This window comes from Osmerus eperlanus, chromosome 10, assembly GCF_963692335.1.
Source record: "Osmerus eperlanus chromosome 10, fOsmEpe2.1, whole genome shotgun sequence".
Classification (NCBI taxonomy): Eukaryota; Metazoa; Chordata; class Actinopteri; order Osmeriformes; family Osmeridae; genus Osmerus; species Osmerus eperlanus.
Window position 1 is genome coordinate 8,353,925 of NC_085027.1, and position 23,254 is coordinate 8,377,178.

A 23,254-nucleotide genomic window follows, 5' to 3' on the forward strand; every position below is an offset into this window, starting at 1 on the left:
ATTTTCTGTCATGGTCAAAGGACCCCCTAGCCATGGCCACCCCTTGGCCACCCCATATCTAAAACTCTGGTTTTGCCACTGTCTGTGGTCACAGACATGAAGCAGTGAGATCACTGCTCAGATAACGTAATTTAGGACCATTGGATACATGATTACCCATCTGCAAAATCACTCCACGGTATTTTAGCCGGGATTATTACCTCAGATTAGAGCAGTCATAATCATTGTTCTCGTAGCTGTTGTTTCCAGAGAAGTAGAGCCATTTATGTGACAATCAGGGTTCACTTCTCTTTAAAGAGACAAGTGTCTCTCTTTCTGTTTCTCTTCCGTTTCAGAGTGAGAGGAAAGCCTAATATGAGGATAATCAGCACACACTGCCCTTCTGTTTTACCGCAAGGTCTTTGTCAGCTGCAATAGGTATAGACCGGGCCTGCCCTCTTCAACGTGAATTCTGGTTTGAAAACAGTCTAGGTTAGGCTGGAGTCATAAAACATAGCTATTTCATTAATATGTTTCCACATTCCATATTTCAGTGATTAAACCAAATGACTGAAATTAACGTTTAAACCATTTGATTATTAAATCAGTACCGTGGAAATCAAATGTATGAGTAGGCTAATGCCTATATCTCGTTGGTCGTGATGGGTAGGTGGTAACTGCCACAGCCGCTGCTGCTGTTGTAACCGCTGCCGCCGTCGCCACTCTACCGTCCACCGCAGTGGGGCGTATTCATACACGTTTCGGGGCTGATTCCGTGTGAGTCTGTGCTGTTCATATTCCGGGGCATTTTCAGTGGTTCGCTCTCCGTGTGATGCGTCGAGTGATGCGAGCTTGTGCGATCGCTTCTTGGATGCAGCATCCGTTTTTCACGGTACAAGTAAGGGAGGTGACCCAATCGATATTAGCATACAAAACCCAGCTCACATCTACAGGTAAGATGCTTGCTGTATTTATCCATGGAGAGATGTAGTCTACTGTTTGTTGCGACCAAATATGCGTGATTTTTCATTCTTAGAGCATCTTCGAGTTCAACCATCCCGGTTATCGAACAACCAGCCAGGGTATGAAACCAGCCAATATAAACAGCCAGTGATACCTGATGGATTTTCCCCTCATCACCACACACTTTTCAGATAATATATTCCATAGCTACAAATATAACACATGAAATGGTCTTTGTATGACAATTGAGCCTGGAGTATCTGGAATATTTATGTTTACGTGGTTGTTGTATGATGATGTAAATGTGTGTAAATTCTGGACATCCATTACTCCTATACTGGGAGTTGTCTGTCCAATAACAATATAGGGATTCTCCCTTTCTCTACTATCTTTTTCTCTGTATCTCTATCTTTTTCTGTCATTCTCTTCCTCTCTCTCTGTTATTCTCTCCCTCTCTATATGTGTTATTCTCTCTCTCTCTCTCTCTCTCTCTCTCTCTCTCTCTCTCTCTCTCTCTCTCTCTCTCTCTCTCTCTCTCTCTCTCATTCTTTCTCTCTCTCTCTTTGTCAACCACCCCCACGCGACATACTCTCCCTTGCTATTGCTCGCTCTCTGCTTCTCTTTGTGCCACTTTACCTCTATTTGTCTTATTCTGCTCATCTCTCTCTACCTCCCTCCCTTTATCTCCCTTTGTCTCTGTCTCTCTCTTCTGAGCCAGAGTGAGAGCCTTATGTCGACTGTTTGTGTGTCTTGTGTCTGTTCTCAGCCACCAGCCAGCCTGTCGAGGCAGCTCCAGCAGGCCACTAGTTCTGCTCTGTCTGCCTTGCTGGTCCGACTTCTGAAACAGCTATGCAGAAACACAGCTTCATTAGTGACAATAGAGTAATCATGTCATTTCTTGTCTGTATATGCAAGTCCACTCATCTACCCTCCATTCCTTTCCCCTCCTCTCGGAAGCGATCATACTGAAGTTTATTCTCTTGGCCTCAGGAGGAACCTCACAGGGGACTCCACACCCCCCCAGGTAGTTTGTGTTGTTGATGGTCCTCAGTTACGTAAACAGCTGCTGAGTGGGTTTTTGGAGGGAGGGGGAATGATCTTTTTAGCTCCACTTTAGTGGCTTGTTCACCATAAGTGACTTGTTTTGACCAAAACGATTGAGTTTAATCATTAGTAAATTATATTGTCCTGTTGCATTGTAGAGACAACATCTTGAAACCTTGGTGACAATGTTTTTAACTGTATCCATGTCTGATCCTGGGGACAACATCCAACAACCATACAACCAGATCCATGTTCCAGTGGACCGGTTCTAGAACTGCTCATCTCTGCGTAATAGCAACATGAAAGAGGATGGCATGGCATCAGTACAGCTCTGTATAGCTGTTTTGTTTGATCAGAAGGCAGCATTCCCGCTTGATCAGGCTGAGCAAAAGTCGATAGCAGGGGGGAGGTTGGCGTTGGCAGGGAGCAGTGTCTCCTCAGTCCTGCTGAAGATCCTGATAATGTGCAGGAACACCAAGCCTGTCGCTGAGCGAGGGCTGCTGGGAGCGTATTTATAGATCCACTCTGGATGACACTTTACTCCCCAGTCAATTATCTAGAGAAGCTCCAACTATCAAGGAATTAGCAGCTGGTGAAGGCAAGGGAAGGAGAGGAGGAGAGGACAGGAGAAAGATGCTGCTCTGTGCCAGTGATTAGCTAACATACTCCCACGATGTGAGTCACATGCCTCTTCTTACTCTCCTCTGTCCTCATCTTCACATTATGTTCCTCTCTTCTCCTCTCTTTTCCTTTTCTTTTTCCTCTACTAGTTTCCTCCTTCCTTCTGACAGTGGGACTGTGTGCCCCTCAGAGGTCTGTGCAGGGCTCATGGGGTAGAAGAGACCCTGGGTGGTGTGTAACTAGGATATTGAACATGATAAATATTGGTCCTCATACACATAGCTTTCAGCTGTATATTACAGCCTGTCTGACTATCATCAACACTCACTGTACCTGTATACTGGAGATTTGTGAGGTGTTTGTTTTAATTGCTGGGGTCACCCTACACCTGAAGACTTGTTGTCTTGCAGTATGACTGAAAGGCGTGGCCCAGGGAGAGGGGTGTGTTCTCTGGGAGGAGAGAAGGGTGTGGCCCAGGGAGAGGGGTGTGGTCTCTGGGAGGAGAGAAGGGTGTTGCTCAGGGAGAGGGGTGTGGTCTCTGGGAGGAGAGAAGGGTGTGGCCCAGGGAGAGGGGTGTGTTCTCTGGGAGGAGAGAAGGGTGTGGCCCAGGGAGAGGGGTGTGGTCTCTGGGAGGAGAGAAGGGTGTGGCCCAGGGAGAGGGGTGTGGTCTCTGGGAGGAGAGAAGGGTGTGGCCCAGGGAGAGGGGTGTGGTCTCTGGGAGGAGAGAAGGGTGTGGCCCAGGGAGAGGGGTGTGGTCTCTGGGAGGAGAGAAGGGTGTGGCTCAGGGAGAGGGGTGTGTTCTCTTGGAGGAAAGTGTGACAACAGGGCATGAGGTTGCACCCTCGCTGAATGTGCTGAAACCAGACTGCTGAGGTGTTTGTTTGAGTAAATGTGTGTGTATGTGTGTGTGCGTCTGTGTGTGTGTCTGTGTGTGGTTTGTGTGAATGAGTGTATTTTTTGTGCGGCATGTGTGTATGTGTGTGTGTGTATGTGAGGCTGTTCTGCTGAGGTGTTCAGTTTTGTGTGAGGGTCAAGGACTCCTAAAATGACATAAATCTCTGGAAGAGTCAAACACACACACACATAGTCAGAGGAGGAGAGATAGAAAGAGGGTGGGTGACGAACGGGTGGAAGGAGGGCGGAGGAGAAGATGCTAGGAGAGAGGTCCTACTGTCTGTCCGTAATGTTTCACCCATCTGACGTTTGTCATTCAGAAAGCCTCCCACTGAAATCACTATCTCTTTGTCTCTCTCTGTGTGTGTGTGTGTGTGTGTGTGTAGCTGACACAGTCCTATCAGTAGCAGCTGAGGATGATGAACATTAAGCTTCATTCAGCATCCTTATGAAGGGATGGTCAGAATGTCCCATAGAACATTCTACTGGCTGTTCTGGAACCTGCCATGACCTTTCTGTTGTCTCCGCTACCGTGGTGACGAGACTGCAGCTCCTGAATCCCAATGATAGTGACCATATAGCAGGTGCTTAATGAAGACAGGATGACTTTCAGATTGGGTGCTGTGTTCTGTTGTCAGCATGTCACTGCCCCAGACCTAACCCTGGCTGTCAACTGAGATTTAGATCTCATCATACACACTTGTACGCACACACGCAGACACACACACGCACATAAACATACAGACAACCTATTCACAGACACACACTCACACATACAGGCACACACACATGCAAACACAGGCAGGCGCACATACAGCCAACGAACACAATATCTAACACAACTCTATCACTATCATGAAGGATACAGTACATCTGTATGAACGTGTGTAGAACCAGCAGTTGTTTGATTGTAGAGTGTTTAGAGATTCCAGCTTCCCATCTACTGTTCTAACAAGCAGTATGTTCTCATAACCAGCCTTCTATCGCTCTCTGTCTCTGTCTCTGTCTCTGTCTCTGTCTCTGTCTCTGTCTCTGTCTCTGTCTCTGTCTCTGTCTCTGTCTCTCTCTCTCTCTCTCTCTCTCTCTCTCTCTCTCTCTCTCTCTCTCTCTCTCTCTCTCTCTCTCTCTCTCTCTCTCTCTCTCTCTCTCTCTCTCTCTCTCTCTCTCTCTCTCTCTTGCTTTCTCTCTCTCTCTGGGGAGGCTGAGTCAGTCGGCAGAGCCGGTATCTCCTCTCCTCAGATCCTTCGTGTGTATGTGTGTGTGTATGTGTGTGTGTATGTGTGTGTGTGGGCTGTTCAGATCAAACAACGCCTCATCAGGTTCTGTCTGGTCTAGTGTTACTGGCAGATTATGAGACTGTTTTTTTGAAAGAGAGAGAGACAGACAGACCAATGTAAGAAAGACAGAGAGACAGAGAGATACAAAGTCAAAGAGAAAGTCAGAGATGGAGATAGATACTCCCCCCCCCCCCGCCTCCCTTCTTCGATGGCAGAAGTGGTATTGAATCTGAATCTCATTCATTGTCAGACAGTGTTCAGTACTCCACCACTCCACACAGAACAGCCCTCTTTCAATATTTTCTCAAACTGTTCTCTTTCCTTTTCTCATTTCCCACTTTTCTGGGTCTGTTTCTGTGTTTCAGGTCATCTCACCTGGACCCCAACCCTGCAGAAACCACCATAACCCTAGAGAACCCTAAATAACTAGATTTATATAATTGTGTTGCCATTGTTTGTGGGTATTTGTGTGTGACGCGGAGGAACCTGTTGGTTAGACTGGGCAACCTTTGGGCCTTTGGGAGTCACCAAAACAAACATGCTCTCAGTAGCCACACGCCATCTTCCTCTCTTGCACGGAAGAAACAAGGGAGGGAGGGGGGAGGAGGGGAAAGCGAAGAGAGGAGGGGAGGAAAGAAGGAGGGAGGCACGTAAGGAGAGGAAGGAGTGGTGGTTAAATGAGTGAGAGGAGAGAGACGGAGGGAGAGGTGAGGGGAACAAAGGAAGGGGAGGTTGGATGGGTAAGAAGGAGCTTAGAGAGGGATTCTCATCTTACATTCAGACACATCATCTCGGTAGATGTTGTCTTTGTCGTTGAAATCAGCGTTTATTTGAGGAGTCTCTCTTGAGAAAACTGTCCTCTCCTCTCCTGATAGGACGAGAAGATGGGACTTGTGCTAGCCTAACAGAAGAGGAGGAGGAGGGATGAGGAGGATGAGGAGGAGGAGGAGGAGGAGGAAGGAGGAGGAGGAGGAGGAGGAGGAGGGAGGAGGAGGAGGGAGGAGGAGGAGGGAGGAGGACCAAGGTGTCGGGGGATATGTCTTTGAAGTTGTGTAGGGTGGAGAAAGAGCAGCAGAAACAACAGCAGAACTGCAAACCTCTCTAGAGCTGCTGCTGCTCATCTCTTATTTACACTGCTGGTAGAGAGGGGCGAGAGAGGGAGGAAAGTGAGAGAACGAGGAGAGAGAAGAAGGACAGAGAGGGGGGAGAGAGAGTTGGAAAGAGAGGAGGTAGTGTGTCGAGAGAGGAGGAGGAGAGAGGAAGGAGATAATGGAGGGAGAAAGGAGAGGTGGGGGGAGAGAGGAAGAGAGAGGAGAGGGAGCTGGGGGAAGAAAGATGGAGGGACTGGGAGAAAAGGAGAGAGAAGGAGAAGAGGAGGAGAAGAGTGTATTTAGTGTTACTGGAGAGACTACTATCCTGTCACTCAACAGACTGACCTGGTGGGAGTTGTAGGAAAGATTCTTGATAATGGTGGATGTTAGGTTTAGGGTGATGTAAGGGGATTGGATCTGAGCTGTGTAATCCTGTATCCATCATAGGATCACTGACCGACACACTACCATAAAAGCAAGGCTGGTCACAGTCTCACACACACACACACACACACACACACACACACACACACACACACACACACACATGGCTAGGGACACGTATCTGTATTACATGATCAGTTTTGATTTCACTTGAAGGGACAAAGAAACCCTCACACATGACTTGACCACAATTCCCGACCATGGAGGTATCAACCAGTCAATCACTAACTACGGACGTATTAGCCACTCATCACTAACCATGGAAGTGTGAACAAACCAATCACACATCATTGCTTTCTGATAAGCGGTTTTATAATTATAGCACATTATTGTGGGAAGGTGATGCTGTCCTCTCCACTTTAGAGGTGACGGGTGGCAGGGTAGGGATGGATTGGAGGCAGGAGGGTGGACTGGGAGCTGCAATTTCAGTGTTCTCTTTCTGTGAGTTCTGAGCCTAAGCCATGATTACTGGAACTGTGCCAGCATCAACGTCATGTTATTGAGTGCAATTTGGGTTTGGGCTGATTCTGAAAGCCTCCAAAAGGGTGACATCTGGTAGGGCAGTGTGTGTGTGCCTGAGTGCCTGTGTGTCTGTGTGTGTGGTTTTGATCAGACCTGTGAAAAAAGGTGGATGTGTGTGTATGTATGTGTGCAATGCGTGTGTGCGTGTTAGCATCCATCCGTGTTCTGATTGACCAGAAACCTCCCTCTAGCATCACTCTGGTCTCCATGGGAACTCCCTGCCGGCGCTGTGCCTCTGGACCTGCTTCCTGCTGAGGAGTTTAACATCCCTGAAACAGTCCGAAACAGCCCTGAAACTGTCCGAAACAGCCCTGAAACAGTCCGAAACAGCCCTGAAACAGCTCTGAAACAGCCATGGGATCTGGGACCTCAAGCATAGGGCTGGGGGGCAGCCCACCTAGAGCAGACCCTCATACAGCAGAGCCAGCTAAAGCAGACCCACCCAGTTTACTGTCTCACTAGTCTGGCTCGATTGATTCCAGCTGACTGTGGTCAAGTACTTTAATTCACTCTTTAATGACTAAGACATGCTTCATAAAGCAAGTCATTATGATGGGTTGTAAGGCATCGGCCAGCTAGGTTCAACAGGAGTGTGTGTGTGTGCGTGTGTGCACCTCTCTGGGCTCGTCTGACCATTTTAGAGGGCATTATTCATGCGACCACACCACTCTCTGATTCAGCTGTGCTCCAGCTGTGTCACCACGGCACACACACACACACCACTAATGACATTGATTGCGGGGGAGATGGAATCAATAACAGCTCAAGGTTTTTGTCATTGTGTGTGCAGCGTTGCCGTGTGTGTTGCTGTCTTCCTCTGCTCTGTCTTCAGGTGATGATTAGAACATTTCAAGCTACAGCCTGGGAATAAAGACAGATCTTTCTCCTCTCCTCTTCTCTCCCCACTTCTCCTTAGTGTGAACAATGGCCTCCAGTATGCGGGCAAAGGCATTAGTATTCTCTAGGCCTCTGAGGCAGAGAGTGCAGCACAGAGAGAAAGAGAGAGAGAGAAAATGAGAGATGGAGGCGCTACTCTGCGATGCTCTGTCCTGTTTCTAATCTACCCGGTCCTGTTCTGTCCTGTTCAGCTCTTTTCAAATGCTGTTTTCCGAGAGAGCTCGAGAGAAACAGAGAGCAAATGTAACATGAGCCTGGTGTTGCACAGGAAGGAAGAGATTAAGACGTCCTGTTGGGATGCAGGCGAGGGGGATTTTAAATCAAACCACTGTTAGCTGATAATTACCCTCCCATTTGCACCAATTAGCTATGTTGCGTTAAATACCCAGATACAAACGGGCTGTTGACACTGTAGTGAAATTTTATCTTGATTTTGTGGTTTAACAGTTGCCCATTGTGTATTATCCATGAGGAGGTTCTTCAGACTCACCTCAACCATGTTATGAGCTTTATTAAATGCAGGCAGTTCTAACCTTACAGGCTGTCATTGCTGCTGTGAGCATGCAAGTGGCTCTCTGAGACAGGCAGATGGTAGAGACATGGACACACCAGACACTCACTTTGTCAACACACGAACACCGGCATGCTGGTCTGGTATCAGCAAATAAAGATGATTCTGTTTGTTTTATTATGATTTTGTCGAATCACTAAGCTGGTGGGACAACTTTTGTGCTGGGATGTGTGCGTGTATGCCTGTTGGTGTGTGTGAGCTGGTGTGTGTTTGTGCTAGTGTGTGTTTGTGTTTGCGAGTTGTTGTGTATGTACTGGTGTGTGTGTGTGTGTAAATGCATGTGTGTTGTGGCAGGTCCATTCTCATTCACATGGTAATGTATTCAGATTCAATACAACCTGTCAAGTGTGTGAAATGTGCAGCCTGTCCCAAACAAAGCAGACATCTGGGGACATTGAGGACATTCTGGTTAGGAAACATGTTGATTTACGCGTCAAATTTATACTTGCAAAAATGTTGTACACGTATGTTACACATATGTAAATATACAGTCACACACCATGTGAGTGGTAGTACATTGCCATAGTAACACTGTGGAATAATCAGCCTTAATCCAGACGTGGAGGGAGAGATGGACTCATCCAGGAAAACCGAGGAGGTGAAAGGTCACTGGTCCCCAGGAGAGGCTGTTACCCTTAGTTACCATTCAATCTCTCACAGGGATAGGGGGAGGGAAGGGTGTGGCCTGGTTGTGGTGCGTTGAGGATGAAGGGGAGAAGGAGGGAGAACATGGAGAACAATGCAAGAAGGGGACGATAAAGGAGAGAAAAGGGCCAGTGGGGGGGTGGGGGAAATAGCCTGTGGAAGGCTGTCCATTGTGGTTGTTAAATTCACTATTGTACCTTTAGCCTGTGGGTTGAAGAAGACAGCCTTTGTTCATAACGTGTAGGTTTGTGTGTGTCTGTGAGCTAGCGACCTCCAAGTCTAGCTGCAGTCTTGTTGTCCTCCAGGCATGGCCCCACCCCGCAATCACACACTGAAAGAGGTATGTACGGCAGAGTGTTCATGTGTGGGGGGAGAGCCTTTTTGTGCAGGCCCGTGCGAGGGTAATTAGCCATTGTAATCACTGTGATGGAAAGCGTAATTATGGAGGGAGAAGAAGAGAAAGAGAGATGGGCTGTGAAAAGCAACAACAAACTCCTCAGAGAGCTGTTGTCACGAGCAACTGCTGGCGATGGCGCTGAGCAATGCTTAGTGAATGGATAAATGAGAGAAAGTAAAAGAGAGAAAAGGAGGATGGATGGATGGGTGAAAAAGATATTATGGGAAAGACAGGATGGATGGATGGATGGATGGATGGATTGAGAAGGCCCAGTTGAATGTGTCAATGTGAAACACTTTGGGACTGCTAAAACTGCTGCATTGACACCTAATGTAATATGTCCTGACAATATGCTTCAACTCTGTGTGTCCTCTGTAATAGCTTTCCTCACGATTTGTGCTATCTTTCTGTGGTCTGATAACTTTTTAATGAGATTGTTGAATTGTTTCAGAGGCTTGTATGAAGAAGCACCCAAAATAATCTTATTATCTTCCCCCTCCCTATCTCTCTCTTTCTCCTGACTTTGGGTCCCCCTGTACTGGCCTAGCTGCTAGTATTGTGTAAAGAAAGAACAAGAGAAATAGACAGGACAGAGCTCCCAGGTGTATGGTTGTCTCTCTGGATACCAGAGGGTCAATTGTTTGACTCATCTGCCAACCTCTGACTTCCCTCCAGCACCCCCCCCACACACACACACACAAACACACACACACACACGCACACACACACACACACACACACACACACACACACACACACACACACACACACACTCTCAAGATGCTTCTCATTGTTTCTGGCACAGTGTCAGGCTTTTGTCCAACCCAGTGGGGATATATTGAGTGAGGTGTTGCATTATGGGACTCGTAGTATTGCCTAGTAAGCATCTGGGTGTGTAAGTAAATGAGAAGCTGTCCAACTCAATAGTGGTAATGGATCGGTCTGTCAAAGGGAAAGAAAGAGATGCAGACGGAGTCAATGTGTGTGTACGTGTGTGTGTGCAGCCTAGTTATTAATGCCTGTTTCTTTGTGTTTGTCAGGACTGTGACGGTAGCCATGCATGGCCTGTAAACAGCATATCATGGCTCACAGGAAGAGGCCAGGAACGAATCAGGGAGGAAGCAGTATGGCTGAGCCTCTCCCCCGGCCCTGCCCCGCCCCCTTCCCTTCAGAGTCACATGACAGGAAGCTACCCGTGCGGTCCCACCCAGCTTCGTATCCTAAAGACTCACATGATCAGGCCCATGTCCAACCAGATGAAGGGGCAGAGCCACATTACTGTGGCCAATTGGATGCAGAGCTGACAGCCCACCGGCCGGCCACTCCTTCTACACCTGACCACCAGTGTGAGCAGTCCCACGACCATGACCACGCCCACGACCACGCCCACTCAGACTTCCGTGGTCGAGCGGACAGCTTGGACGGAGACTCCAGCTCTGACTACGTCAACAACACATCGGACGAGGAGGAAGACTACGATGAAGGCTTGGCGGAGGAGGACGAGGGTGTGACCTATTACATCCGCTACTGTCCCGAAGACGACTCCTACATGGAGAGCGTGGACTGTAGCCGCGGCGACTGTAGCAGAGGGGACTGTAGCCGTGGCGACTGCAGGGCTGCGGTGGAACCTGTTGCAGACACAGACGAATGTCAGGAGGCTGTAGAAGAGTGGGAGGAGGGGGAGGGCGAGGAGAGGGAGGTGGGGGAGGTTGTAGAGCACTGGGTGCAGGAGGGACGAGGGGGGGATGATGAGTTGAGGGAGGAGTGGGTGGAAGAGGAGGGAGAGGGGGAGGAGGAGGAGGTGAGAGAGGAGTGGGTCGAGGGAGAGGGGGAGGAGGAGGAGGTGAGAGAGGAGTGGGTTGAGGGAGAGGGGGAGGAGGAGGAGGTGAGAGAGGAGTGGGTCGAGGGAGAGGGGGAGGAGGAGGAGGTGAGAGAGGAGTGGGTCGAGGGAGAGGGGGAGGAGGAGGAGGTGAGAGAGGAGTGGGTCGAGGGAGGGGGGGAGGAGGAGGAGGTGAGAGAGGAGTGGGTCGAGGGAGAGGGGGAGGAGGAGGAAGAGGCTGAGGTGAGGGAGCAGTGGGTGGACCGAGAGGGGGAGGAGGAGGAGGAGGGGGAAGTACGCTGTGAGGTGGTGGAACAGGATGCAGATCAACAGATCTACGATGGACGGCCTGAGCCAGTCTTGGACCACCACCATCCAAGCCCCGCCCCTATGCAGCAGACCCCGCCCAGGGAGGAGGAGGAGGAAGAGGAGAGCGAGGAGTACCTTCCCAATGAAGAGGAGGAGGAGGGAGAGGGGCGGGGCTACACAGAGGACTACTACGTCCCAGAGGCCAATGGGAACTGTGTGGGTGTGTCCCCATACCGGGGGAGGCAGGTGGGGGAAGGAGGGGAGATGGGGGAGGAGGCTGAGGAGGACATTGACCTGATTGTGGCAGAGATCAAGATGAGTATGAGTATGGGCAGTCTGAGCAGTGGTACCGACCACAGCCCAGAGGAGCTGGCTCACGACTCCGCCCCTGCTAACTACCCTCCCCCTGCACTACCCCCTGCCAAACCCTCTCCTGCCCCCGGCCCCTACCCGCCGCCCCACCGCCACGACAGCCGGCCAAAGTCCCTGAACCTGCCCTCCACACGCCACAACAACCCAGACCTTCAGAGGGGCTTCAAGGTGCGGGCGAGTACCCCTGAAGACCGTCCACACCGGGCCCAGGAACAGGTCAGAAGCGCACATCACAGTTGTATAGAACTACATAGCACAAGTTCTGTATTTCTTCGAATAAACGCCGCCCTCGAATAAACGCCGCCCTCGAATAAACAGCGCACCAAAAAAATCTGAAAACGGTTATTTAATTGGTTAAATTCAACCCCAGTATTTATTACACATGTAGGGCCTACATAACTTTCTGTTTGAAAGCTAACGTGTATGAACATTTAGGTATGCTGCTTCAGATTTCTACACAATGTAGAACATCTGTATTTGAGACAGTTGTACTGCCAACGCACACCTAATTGATAGCCAATGAGAAAGGGAGTTGCCGCACTCATAGACAAAGAATAGACAAGGAGGTCAGTGGTAGTAAATGAAACCTGTGTTTTTAGCAGCATGATTCATTTGTCACAATGCCAGCAACAAAGTTGTCTATGGCTGCACTGCAGCTACAATTCACAAGATCACCCTTACTAATTAAACGCCGCCCTCGAAAATTAACGTTATTTAATAAACGCTGCGGCGTTTATTCGAAGAAATACGGTACATAGCACCATTCTTAGTAGAGGAAGAGGAGAGTGAGAGAGGAGGAGGTGAAGAGCCCACAGATGGTGAGTGGCAGTCTCCTGAGGGCCCATGCTGAGACACACACCTGCTTCGTAGCATGCACGTGTGTGTATGCGCGGTAACTGATGTAGCTAGCGTAGCAGTGTGGTACTGGGTCAGACTGAGTAGGGCAGGGCACGAGAGTAGTACCAGCTATAGAACTATAACAGTTATTTATAGGGTGACCGTCACTGTTCTGCATCTGCACCCAGTTAGGGCTCTGTGTTTCGATGCTGAGGTCATGATGTAACCCCTCCCGCCCCCCTCGTCAGGTGACCAACGGCCCAGAGCAGCAGCCAACCAGAAAGCAAAATCGTTCCGATCTCAACCTTCCTTTGGAGAACAACAACACTCCAGAGGTTAGATGCACTCAGACACTCATGTACACACACACACACACACACGTACAGTAAAGTACATCCACTGTCACACTCTTAGCTGCATCCCTAGCCTGTTTTAAATATTCCACTTTGTAACTCAGAAACCTTCTGAGAGTGAAGCTGCAGAGTGGTTGTTGGTGTTGTGTCTTTATGTTTGTTTTGGTTTGATATGGTCCACAGACAGGAAGTGGCTCTTGGTCTTGGTGATCTCTCTCCTGCTGTGCTTCAGCCAGTCTCATCACCATCTATGACTCTTTTCTATTGCTTTGTTTATTTGTTCTGCAGCAAACTAAGAAGGCGGCGGCATTCCCCAGCTTTGTGGATGGTGAGTCTCAATCTCAGCTGTCTGTCCTATCTGTTGATTACCCTGATCTCTGGTGAGTAGAGGAGGACTGGTGATTACCCTGATCTCGGGTGAGTAGAGGAGGACTGGTGATTACCCTGATCTCTTGTGAGTAGAGGAGGACTGGTGATTACCCTGATCTCTGGTGAGTAGAGGAGGACTGGTGATTACCCTGATCTCTGGTGAGTAAAGGAGGACTGGTGATTACCCTGATCTCTTGTGAGTAGAGGAGGACTGGTGATTACCCTGATCTCTGGTGAGTAGAGGAGGACTGGTGATTACCCTGATCTCTGGTGAGTACAGAAGGACTGGTGGGGTAGAACTGGTGAGATGATTCCAGCTGTTTAGATGCAGGTGGTGTATATGATTAGAAGGAGGGGGATCTGTTCAGTACCACAGATACAGACAGGCGGAGGAATGTTTCAGCTAAGACTCTGCCCAAGCCAAAACATGTTGTACTTAAAGTATAAATACAAACTATAATTTGAAACATACCTAATGTATTACATTTGTCAATAAGTATGTGAATACACACAATCTGTATATTTTAAGTACTATTCAAATTATGTAGAACTACATTAATATACACTAAACTCAATTAAACTCTAATTTAATTAATGTAAATTCGATTTAGAGTAGTTATACTCTTTTTCCACTTGGTTGGTAAAGTCAGGTTGTTCTTCACATATACAGCATATTATGAGAGGAGACCCAATGTTCTGAGCTGGTTGTTTGGTCGTCTGTTCCTCTGACTGCCTGTTTCTCTGGCTGCCTGTTCCTCCCCCTTCCAAGCTCTTTCAGATGAGTCCCTGGGTGGGGGTATTTTAGAGTCTTCATCTCCATATCCCACATGGATAAACCTCTGCTGCTCCCCCCCATCTCCCCCCATCTCTCCCCCACACTCCCCCAGCCACTCTTTCCCCCATCTCCCCCCACACTCCCCCCCATCCCTCCCTCACCTCCCCCACACTCCCCCAGCCACTCTCTCCCCCACCTCCCCCCACACTCCCCCATCTCTCCCTCACCTCCCCCAGCCACTCTCTCCCCCACCTCCCCCCACACTCCCCTCCATCTCTCCCCCACACTCCCCCAGCCACTCTCTCCACCCCTCCCCCCACACTCCCCCCATCTCTCCCTCACCTCCCCCACACTTCCCCAGCCACTCTCTCCCCCACATCCCCCCCATCTCTCCCCCACCTCCCCCCACCTCCCCCACACTCCCCCAGCCACTGTCTCCCCCACCTCCCCCCACACTCCCCCCCATCTCTCCCCCACCTCCCCCACTCTCTCCCCCAGCCTGCCTATCAGGGTCCAGTCCAGTCCTCCACTGTCTCTGTGTCTCACACACCCGAGCCAGAACAGGAATACAGGAGCTCATTTATTTCTATATTTAATCCCATCATATTTCTCCTTCTCCCTCCCCCTCCAGTGCCGGGACCATGTGAGCCAGAGGACCTGATTGATGGGATCATCTTTGCTGCTAACTACCTGGGCTCCACCCAGCTGCTGTCAGAGAGGAACCCCTCCAAGAACATTCGCATGATGCAGGCCCAGGAGGCTGTGAGCAGGGTGAAGGTATGGAGGGAGGAAGGGGGAGGAAGGGGTGGGTGGGCGTGGAAGAGAACACGGCTCTGGCTCCACTCAGTCTTCAAAGCTTCTCCACACCTGCGGTGTCCTGGGACCAACTCATCGGGACACAATCTGTCTGTTCATTCTCTTTCTCTCTGACACTCTCTCTTTTTTTTCTCTGTCTCTATTCTCTCTCTCTCCCTCTCTCCCCCCTCTCTCTCTCTCTCTCTCTCTCTCTCTCTCTCTCTCTCTCTCTCGACCTCCTTCTTTTGCTTTACTGCCTGGGTGTATTTTTTTCAACGTCATTATTTCTGCGAGTACTGTAGCTAGGTCGTCTGACAAGACTACTCCCTCTCTCTGAGGAGGAGGAGGAGGAGGAGGAGGAAGAACAGCACATGTGTCTGTAGATGAATGGGCCATATGGTGCTCAGCAGAGCCAGCAGAACTGGCTCCTTCATCTTAAACCCTCTCGCACACTCTCTCGCACTCTCTCTCTCTCTCTCTCTCTCTCTCTCTCTCTCTCTCTCTCTCTCTCTCTCTCTCTCTCTCTCTCTCTCTCTCTCTCTCTCTCTCTCTCTCTCTCTCTCTCTCTCTCTCTCTCTCTCTCTCTCTCTCTCACACACACACACACATACCCTCTTCAGCACAGTCCTGACTTGCTGTAGTCCAAAACCAGACCATATAACAAGCCAACAACAACCACAACATCCCACCCAGACAACTTGAATTGCACCTGCATCCTTTAAAAGCGTTACCCTGAGAGCACGACACTGGGACTCGACACTGACACTGTGTGGGAAATTACACATGGTGTTGCAGTTTAACAAGGTTTGATAATTTATGCACATCTTTTTGGCATGATGCGCCTCTCATTTATATTCAGGTTGCAACAGCTCACCGCCCACTCTTGATCCTTCCAAACTCGCAGCTGGCTTCTCACTAGCTGGCTGCTGGCTCTTCATTCCTAACTAGCCACTAGCTTCTTCCCACTGGCTAGCTGCTAGCTTCTCACTCCTGGCTGTCTGCTAGCTCCTTTCTCGACGGACCACTGTTGCTGAAGATGAAGGGGCTGGTTTATTCTAGATATATCTCTGTCTCTCTTCATCCATACAGGCATATTCTGCTATTTTCTTTTCTGCCTCACATAAATCCCTCTTTGTTACACCATGTTCTAAAGGCCTACAGCGTTAAATATATTTTCGTCATCTGTTTTCTATCGGTAAACTTGAACATTCTAGAAACAGGTTGTTCTATAACTCAGACGGTTTGTATTGAGGTTGGCGTGATCTGAAAGGGTGTCATGTTATCATGAGCATCTTTGATACATTAAGCTTCAAAAGGAGAACTCAGGAATGCCTCTCACAACATCTATAGAGGTAGCCTACTGTAATGTGTTCATCTGCAGTTCTGTCAATCAGCCTTCTGCTGTAGTTTGAAAAGGAAGAACAATAGCAGTGTCAAACTCATTTTTGCATGTGTTATGATTTGATGTTTCCAAATAGAGAAAAAATAGCAATTATCTCCCTCTAATTGCTGTTTTGATTTGTTTCAGCCAAACATGGTTGTGCCACCTCTCTGTCAATGTTTGTCTTCTCCTGTCTTTTTCCATCTTGCTCTCTCTATATATGTATCTTCATCTGTCTCTCGACCTATACCTTATTCTCTTTCCTCTCACTGTATGTCTCACTATACCTCTCTCTTTCTATCTCTCTCTCTCTCTCTCTCTGTCTTTCTGTTTCCATTTTTGTCCTCCCTCCATTCCTCCCCCTCTCACTCCCTCTCTCTGCTGTTCAGAGCAGAGAGGTCGCACACATGCTTCTGGCTGTTTGGTTTTCCTCTCTTTCTTATCTTCCTTCTTTACTTCCTGTCCTTCCTGTGTTTGCTGCCGACCCCGTTCTGTCCCTGCCCCGCCTCTTCCTGTCCCGCCTGCCCGACCACGCCCATGCCATGCCTGGCCACGCCCATGCCATGCCTGGCCACGCCCACCAGAGGGTTCAGAAGGCTGCCAAAATCAAGAAAAAGGCGGTGTGTAAAAATACACAATCTGAATATACCAAAGAAGTACCGCCACCTTCGCCATACTCACCCCTTCCTCCACCCAGCCATCTGTGTGTGTCTGCATGTATGTGTGTGTCATAGATAGCTGGCATCACTGAGAGCTGGAGGATCTTCGTATCCCAGCAGCCTCTAAACAACCACAGAACAACCAGCCTCTCTAATCTGAGTTACTAGAAACTATTAGCAAATGGGTATCAACTATCACATTAACAGCAACAGTTGTGTACAGGATATTTGAGCTGAACTGTCTATTCATGATGTTTATGCTGTGTTGTTTACACTAATCTGCTCGTTTTACACACAGCAGCCATGTTAATTAATTACCAGAAATCATACATAATTTGATTAGTGTGCAGGACACACCGATTACTGCAAGTGTTTAGTGTTGGGTTCTGCTCTGCCATGCTCCTCTCTTCTCCTTTCCTCCTCTCTTCTCCTCTCTTCTCCTTTCCTCCTCTCTTCTCTTCTCCTCTCCTCTCTTCTCCTCTCCTCCTCTCTTCTCTTCTCCTTTCCTCCTCTCCTCTCTTCTCCTTTCCTCCTCTCCTCTCTCTATTTAACCTGGCACGCTCATGCCTCAGCCAGCTGGGAATGGGTTAGAAATACTTCACTGTGCCGTGTCGCAGTGCCCACTCTCCATCATCACTATGGCAATGAAACCAAGTGCCAAGCAGGTCCCCATGACCCCAGCCTTCGGTTCCGCCTCACCCCTTCCCATTTCTTACCCCCTGCCCTTACACTCACCCCTCACTGTCCAGCCTTTACTGCTGACTCACCCCCTCCCCTCCCCTGTCTCACCCCTCACCATGGCCCCCATTTGTTGTGCATGTACGCTTTCTCAGCTGTAGCTTGCATGATTCTAACTTGTGTTGCCACCTGTGTCTCTCTGCTTTTGATGCTCATCTATAGACAGTTCTGACACAACACAGACACAAAAGAGACAAGGTACAGACATGTAAGACGCGATCGAGTCAGTGATTCAGTTCAGTAGTCTAGATCTCCAGGTCTGGGGTGTGTTACTGTACCAGGCTCCAGTTGTGGGTGTGTGTAGCAGCATGGCTACCTGGTTCTTCTAGAGGGCACTCTGACCCATGTTCTCCCTGTGTGTGTCCTTCCAGAGCCCAGAGGGAGATGGACAGAGCCTGACGGAGGTGGACCTGTTCATCTCCACACAGAGGATCAAGGTCCTCAATGCTGACTCACAGGTACACACACACACACACACACACACATACACACACAGACACACACAGCCCTAACCCTAACTTGCAGACCGACCCCCCAGTGACTGTCACAGACAGCTATTATTCATCATCATCAAATCTGGTGACGTGTATATCTGGCACATTTGAGTCTCCACAGACTGAGAGAGAGACAGAAAAAAAGAGACCGAAAGAGATACCGATAGAGAGGGAAAACAGACGGAGAGAAAGGCCGAGTGACAAAGAGAGAGAGGGAGAGAAATCGCTTTAGCAAAGCCAAAAAGCTTGTGGACATCTGGCTGCAGACAGAGCAGCGCACAAATGAACCTTATATAGTAAATGTCTGTCTTCAGCATGGGATCTAACATTGGGATACATAACATCATTTATATCCCGACATGGTCATCATTCAGCTGGTATAACCCTGAACCTGTGTAGTCCCTCTAAGATCTGAATCAAAGTCAGTTTTTGTAGCGATTTGCTACTTATATGCTCATTTGTTTGTGTGTGGTTGGCTAGAGCTCTGGAGCAATTGTCTGTCTTCCTAACAGCAGGCAGTGTGTGGGCTGGCTGGCACACACCAACATGCTGCAATGCAGTTTCTTCTCTCTCCTCTCCCCTCTTCTAGTGTGTGTGGAAGGAGAGGTCAGGTTCTGACCCTTCAGGGACAGTCAAATTTACAGCCCATTAGACTTACTGATCGAGGCTTTCTAAACGTACTTAAATCCACCACACACACAAACACACTCAATGATATTATCGTCTGGTGACCAATAACCTGTTGACGGTGCTGCTGCTGTTGTTGTTTTTAATGATTATGGTGTTGACATTGTTGTGCTCCCAGGAGACGATGATGGACAATGCGTTGCGTACCATCTCGTACATCGCTGACATTGGGAACATTGTGGTCCTGATGGCTCGGCGCCGCATGCCCCGGACCGCCTCCCAGGACTGCATAGAGACCACGCCAGGGGCACCCGACACCAAGAAACAGTACAAGATGATCTGCCACGTCTTTGAGTCTGAGGACGTGAGTCTGTGTGTGCGAGAGAGAGAGAGAGAGAGAGAGAGAGAGAGAGAGAGAGAGAGAGAGAGAGAGAGAGAGAGAGAGAGAGACAGAGAGACAGAGAGACAGAGAGACAGAGAGACAGAGAGAACAATGATTTTATCTACCATGGACCTTGACATGTGAGCTAGCCAAGAATCTGTTGCTATGGTCACTCACACCAGTTGTCCATTTAGACCACCCAACTAATAAGTCACACACACACATTGAGTGTGGTGACAAGATGGTACTGGGGGCAGAGGGCCTGGTCCTTGTCACTGAGCTGTTGAGCTGTTGTGACAGGGTGTTAGTGTTAAGTCACGGCCCTTCCTGCTGTGAGAGCCAGGGAGGTTTTGAAACCAGCTAGCCGCCTGGGGGGATGGGGGGGAGTCACATGACCTGGAGAGGACATGTCATGTGACCTTGGTCACAGCCAGAGATGCAGCAGAGTGAAGAGGATGCTGATTGAGTATATCTCTCCACTATCCTGCCAGAGATGTCTGCTTCTGCAATGCAGTCCTTTCTTTCTCCTTTTCACACACGCACACACACACACAGTGCCGGGGTTGTGACAGAGACAAGAGAGAGACAGTCACTTACAGTACCAAGACTGTGACAGACACAAAGAGAGGCCAGGGTGACACATACTGCCTGTCATGGTGGTTGATATCCTCTCCTGCTAGCTGTGCCTGATGAGACAGTTCTCATCTGTCGTCTGTCTCAGGGGGTAGGGGGTCATGTGGAGGGGCAGGGGGAATATGTACAGACTGGCTATTCTCTCCCAGACTGTTAACAAATCAAATATCTCACTGATTACATCTGACGTTGTTTCCTGGTTGGTTGCGGCTCGTCCCCCAGGCCCAGCTGATCGCCCAGTCCATTGGCCAGGCCTTCAGCGTGGCCTATCAGGAGTTCCTGAGAGCCAATGGCATTAACCCTGAGGACCTTAGCCAGAAGGAGTACAGTGACATCATCAACACACAGGAAATGTACAACGATGACCTCATCCACTTCTCTAACTCGGAAAACTGTAAAGAGGTAAGAAGCTCCAGGACTCTGAGGAGGATCCATGTAACAGTAACCCGGGCTTCACCATCTGTTTATCCCCACAAAATGTCCTCTTTCTGACGGGTGCACACTGTCTGTTCATTTATGACTTCTGTTTTACTTTATCTACCTCCACTGAAGTAGTTGTGCATATCTTCCTAGCTCCTAGTGGAGAAGCAGAAGGGGGAGATGCTGGGCGTGGTCATCGTGGAGTCTGGCTGGGGCTCCATCCTGCCCACGGTCATCCTGGCCAACATGCTCAATGGCGCCCCCGCTGCCCGCTCTGGGAAGCTCAGCATCGGAGACCAGATCATGTCCATCAACAACACCAGCCTGGTGGGCCTGCCCCTCGCCACCTGTCAGGGCATCATCAAGGTAGGCAGGGAGAATACATCATCATATAGATGATGTATTCACTATCTATGATTCTTCCCGATCTCATTCCGTGTTCCTGCGTGTGTGGGTGTATGTGTTGTGTTTTGTGTGTGTGTGTGCGCGTGTGTCCAGGGTTTGAAGAACCAGGTGCAGGTGAAGCTGAACATTGTTAGCTGTCCTCCCGTCACAACTGTCCTCATCAAGAGACCCGACCTCAAGTACCAGCTGGGCTTCAGTGTACAGAATGGCATCGTAGGTCACAAACAGACACACATACACGCACACACATACAAACACACACACATTTCTCAGTCATCTCTGAGTGAGTCAGCAGCTAGCCAGCAGATCGATCTGTCTAATGAAACCCTCTGCCTCCAGAGACAACACTGACCACTGATGGGAGGGTGGGGTGGCATGCATGCATTATTAACATTCTCTCTTCTGCTTCACTCTCTCCTCCTCTTTTTTCCTGTCTTCCCAAGTCATCAATGAATCCATCAATCAATCACCCACTCAGTAAGTCGTATGTGTGTTGTCACTCCCCCAGATCTGCAGTCTGATGAGGGGGGGCATCGCTGAGCGAGGGGGGGTCAGGGTAGGACACCGCATCATTGAGATCAACAGCCAGAGTGTGGTGGCCACGGCACACGAGAAGATCGTCCAGGCACTGTCCAACTCTGTAGGCGAGGTGAGACACACACCTGTGGAGCACCCTTACAAAAACACACACAGTTCCATGCTTGCTTATGGGGTTTGTTTGTGTTTCAGATTCACATGAAGACAATGCCGGCCGCCATGTTCCGCCTCCTAACTGGCCAGGAGACACCCATGTACATATAAGGATATCTCTGCTTCTCCCGAGGATCTGTGAATTGTTACAAGAACTTTGATGGACATGACGGACTGACCAATGACATGCCGAGGACAGCTTCACTTCCTGTGGGCAGGAAGAGACTTCTTTCTCTTCATCTTCTTCTCTGCTGATGACTTGTTGACTTCTACCATTATTCCTCAATCCCTGCTCTAACACCAGGCATACTCCGAGATAGAGAATGTTAACCTTATTTATTGGTTGTTGTTTGTTTGTTGTCTGTGCTTTGTTAGTCCTCTGAGTGAGGAACAGGAAGTGAGTGAATGAATGAATGCATTGATTTTTTTTAATCCACATAAATGTAATTAGTTCCTGTGTGTCAGCGTACTTCCTGTGTATTTTATTGTATTTCTTGGTGATGTAAATATATTATGTGCTAATGAGGGGGATGGATTTTGCAGGTCATGGGGGAATGTGTACTGAATGTCGGGGTAGAGGAGGAAAGAAGGGAGGAGAGTAAAGATAAGGGTGTGGAAGTCGGAGGAGAGAAGAACTCGACAGAGAGACAGTTCAGCACTGCTGTCATCATAGTTTAGATGTACTGTAAAAGAGCCGGCTTGGGATTGAACCCGGGTACTTTCCCCTTGCTCAGCAGATCCACATCACATTAGACCAAGGTTAGCAGGTGAAGGTCCGAGTGATTAAAGGCCATATCCTTCAGATGAGGGCAATACTGAAGTTCAACCTTACTATGACCATGTCATTGTAATGGTTGTGCAAGTCTCTTTTTTAAATCCCCATGTATGTTGGCAACCATTTTGTTGAACAGCACATTCTCACATAAGTAGGTTTGAACTATTGTTTAAGCTTCTTTGAATTCAAATCAGTGTTTGAAACTTGAAAGAATATTTTCTATGTGTGCTATACTGTACCACAGTAACTTTATCAAGTTATTCTGTCTCAAACAGAAGCTATTGTTCTGACTGAGTGTTGAGTGTGTCGTTGTGTGAGTGGGTGTTGAGTGTGTCGTTGTGTGAGTGGGTGTTGAGTGTGTCGTTGTGTGAGGGGGTGTAGAGTGTGTCGTTGTGTGAGGGGGTGTACAGTGTGTCGTTGTGTGAGTGGGTGTTGAGTGTTGTCATGAGTGGGTGTTGAGTGTGTCGTCTTGTGAGTGGGTGTTGAGTGTGTCGTCTTGTGAGTGGGTGTTGAGTGTGTCGTCTTGTGAGTGGGTGTTGAGTGTGTCGTTGTGTGAGCTGTGCCCATTGCCATTGCTAGAATGTGTGTAAATAAAGAGAATCTCATCTAGTATTGTGCTCAAGTAAGGCCCCCTGTTCTGTATACTGAAAATATCTTCATTTCCTGTTTGAGCATTGACAGAATGAAAGCTGAGCTTCCCACTGTGACTGAGTGAGCCTGGCCACTAGACAAGGCTCCTGGTTCAACTTCATTGTACTGAACATTAGAAAACGTAACCATACATTTATCTATGTGCATGCCTCTTAAGATAGTGTCACGTCAATGAGACAAGATAATAAAACATTAAATAAAACCCACTGAAATGTGTCTGGGTCAGTGTAACATTTTAGGTGTCTGATGAGAACGTTTTGTCTTTTGGTTGTATTGTTTCATTGAAAGGCATTATTCTACAGTACTGATTCTTCTATGTGAATACCAGAGAATCGGTGTAAGGAACATGTTGCAAGTTTCTTATTCTTTACCACCCCCTTGTGGCAGCAGTTGGAAAGTGTATAAAGTAACATTGGGGACATCAA

The 23,254-nt window shown here is 48.7% G+C and overlaps 1 protein-coding gene across 2 annotated transcripts; it reads left to right on the forward strand.

Moving 5' to 3' along the window:
* The first annotated feature begins 798 nt into the window (after window positions 1-798).
* apba2b (amyloid beta (A4) precursor protein-binding, family A, member 2b) lies at window positions 799-23,254 on the forward strand. Of its 2 annotated transcripts, XM_062470939.1 has the most exons (13): window positions 799-932; window positions 10,386-12,061; window positions 12,931-13,017; window positions 13,324-13,363; window positions 14,811-14,956; window positions 16,940-16,975; window positions 18,124-18,210; window positions 19,052-19,237; window positions 20,111-20,290; window positions 20,462-20,674; window positions 20,807-20,926; window positions 21,222-21,362; window positions 21,443-23,254. In XM_062470939.1, the coding sequence occupies exons 2-13, from the start codon at window positions 10,406-10,408 to the stop codon at window positions 21,512-21,514; spliced, it is 2,964 nt and encodes a 987-aa protein (XP_062326923.1). In that variant the 5' UTR covers window positions 799-932; window positions 10,386-10,405; the 3' UTR covers window positions 21,515-23,254. The 2 variants fall into 2 exon arrangements, with proteins under 2 accessions (XP_062326923.1, XP_062326924.1); XM_062470940.1 differs by lacking the exon at window positions 16,940-16,975.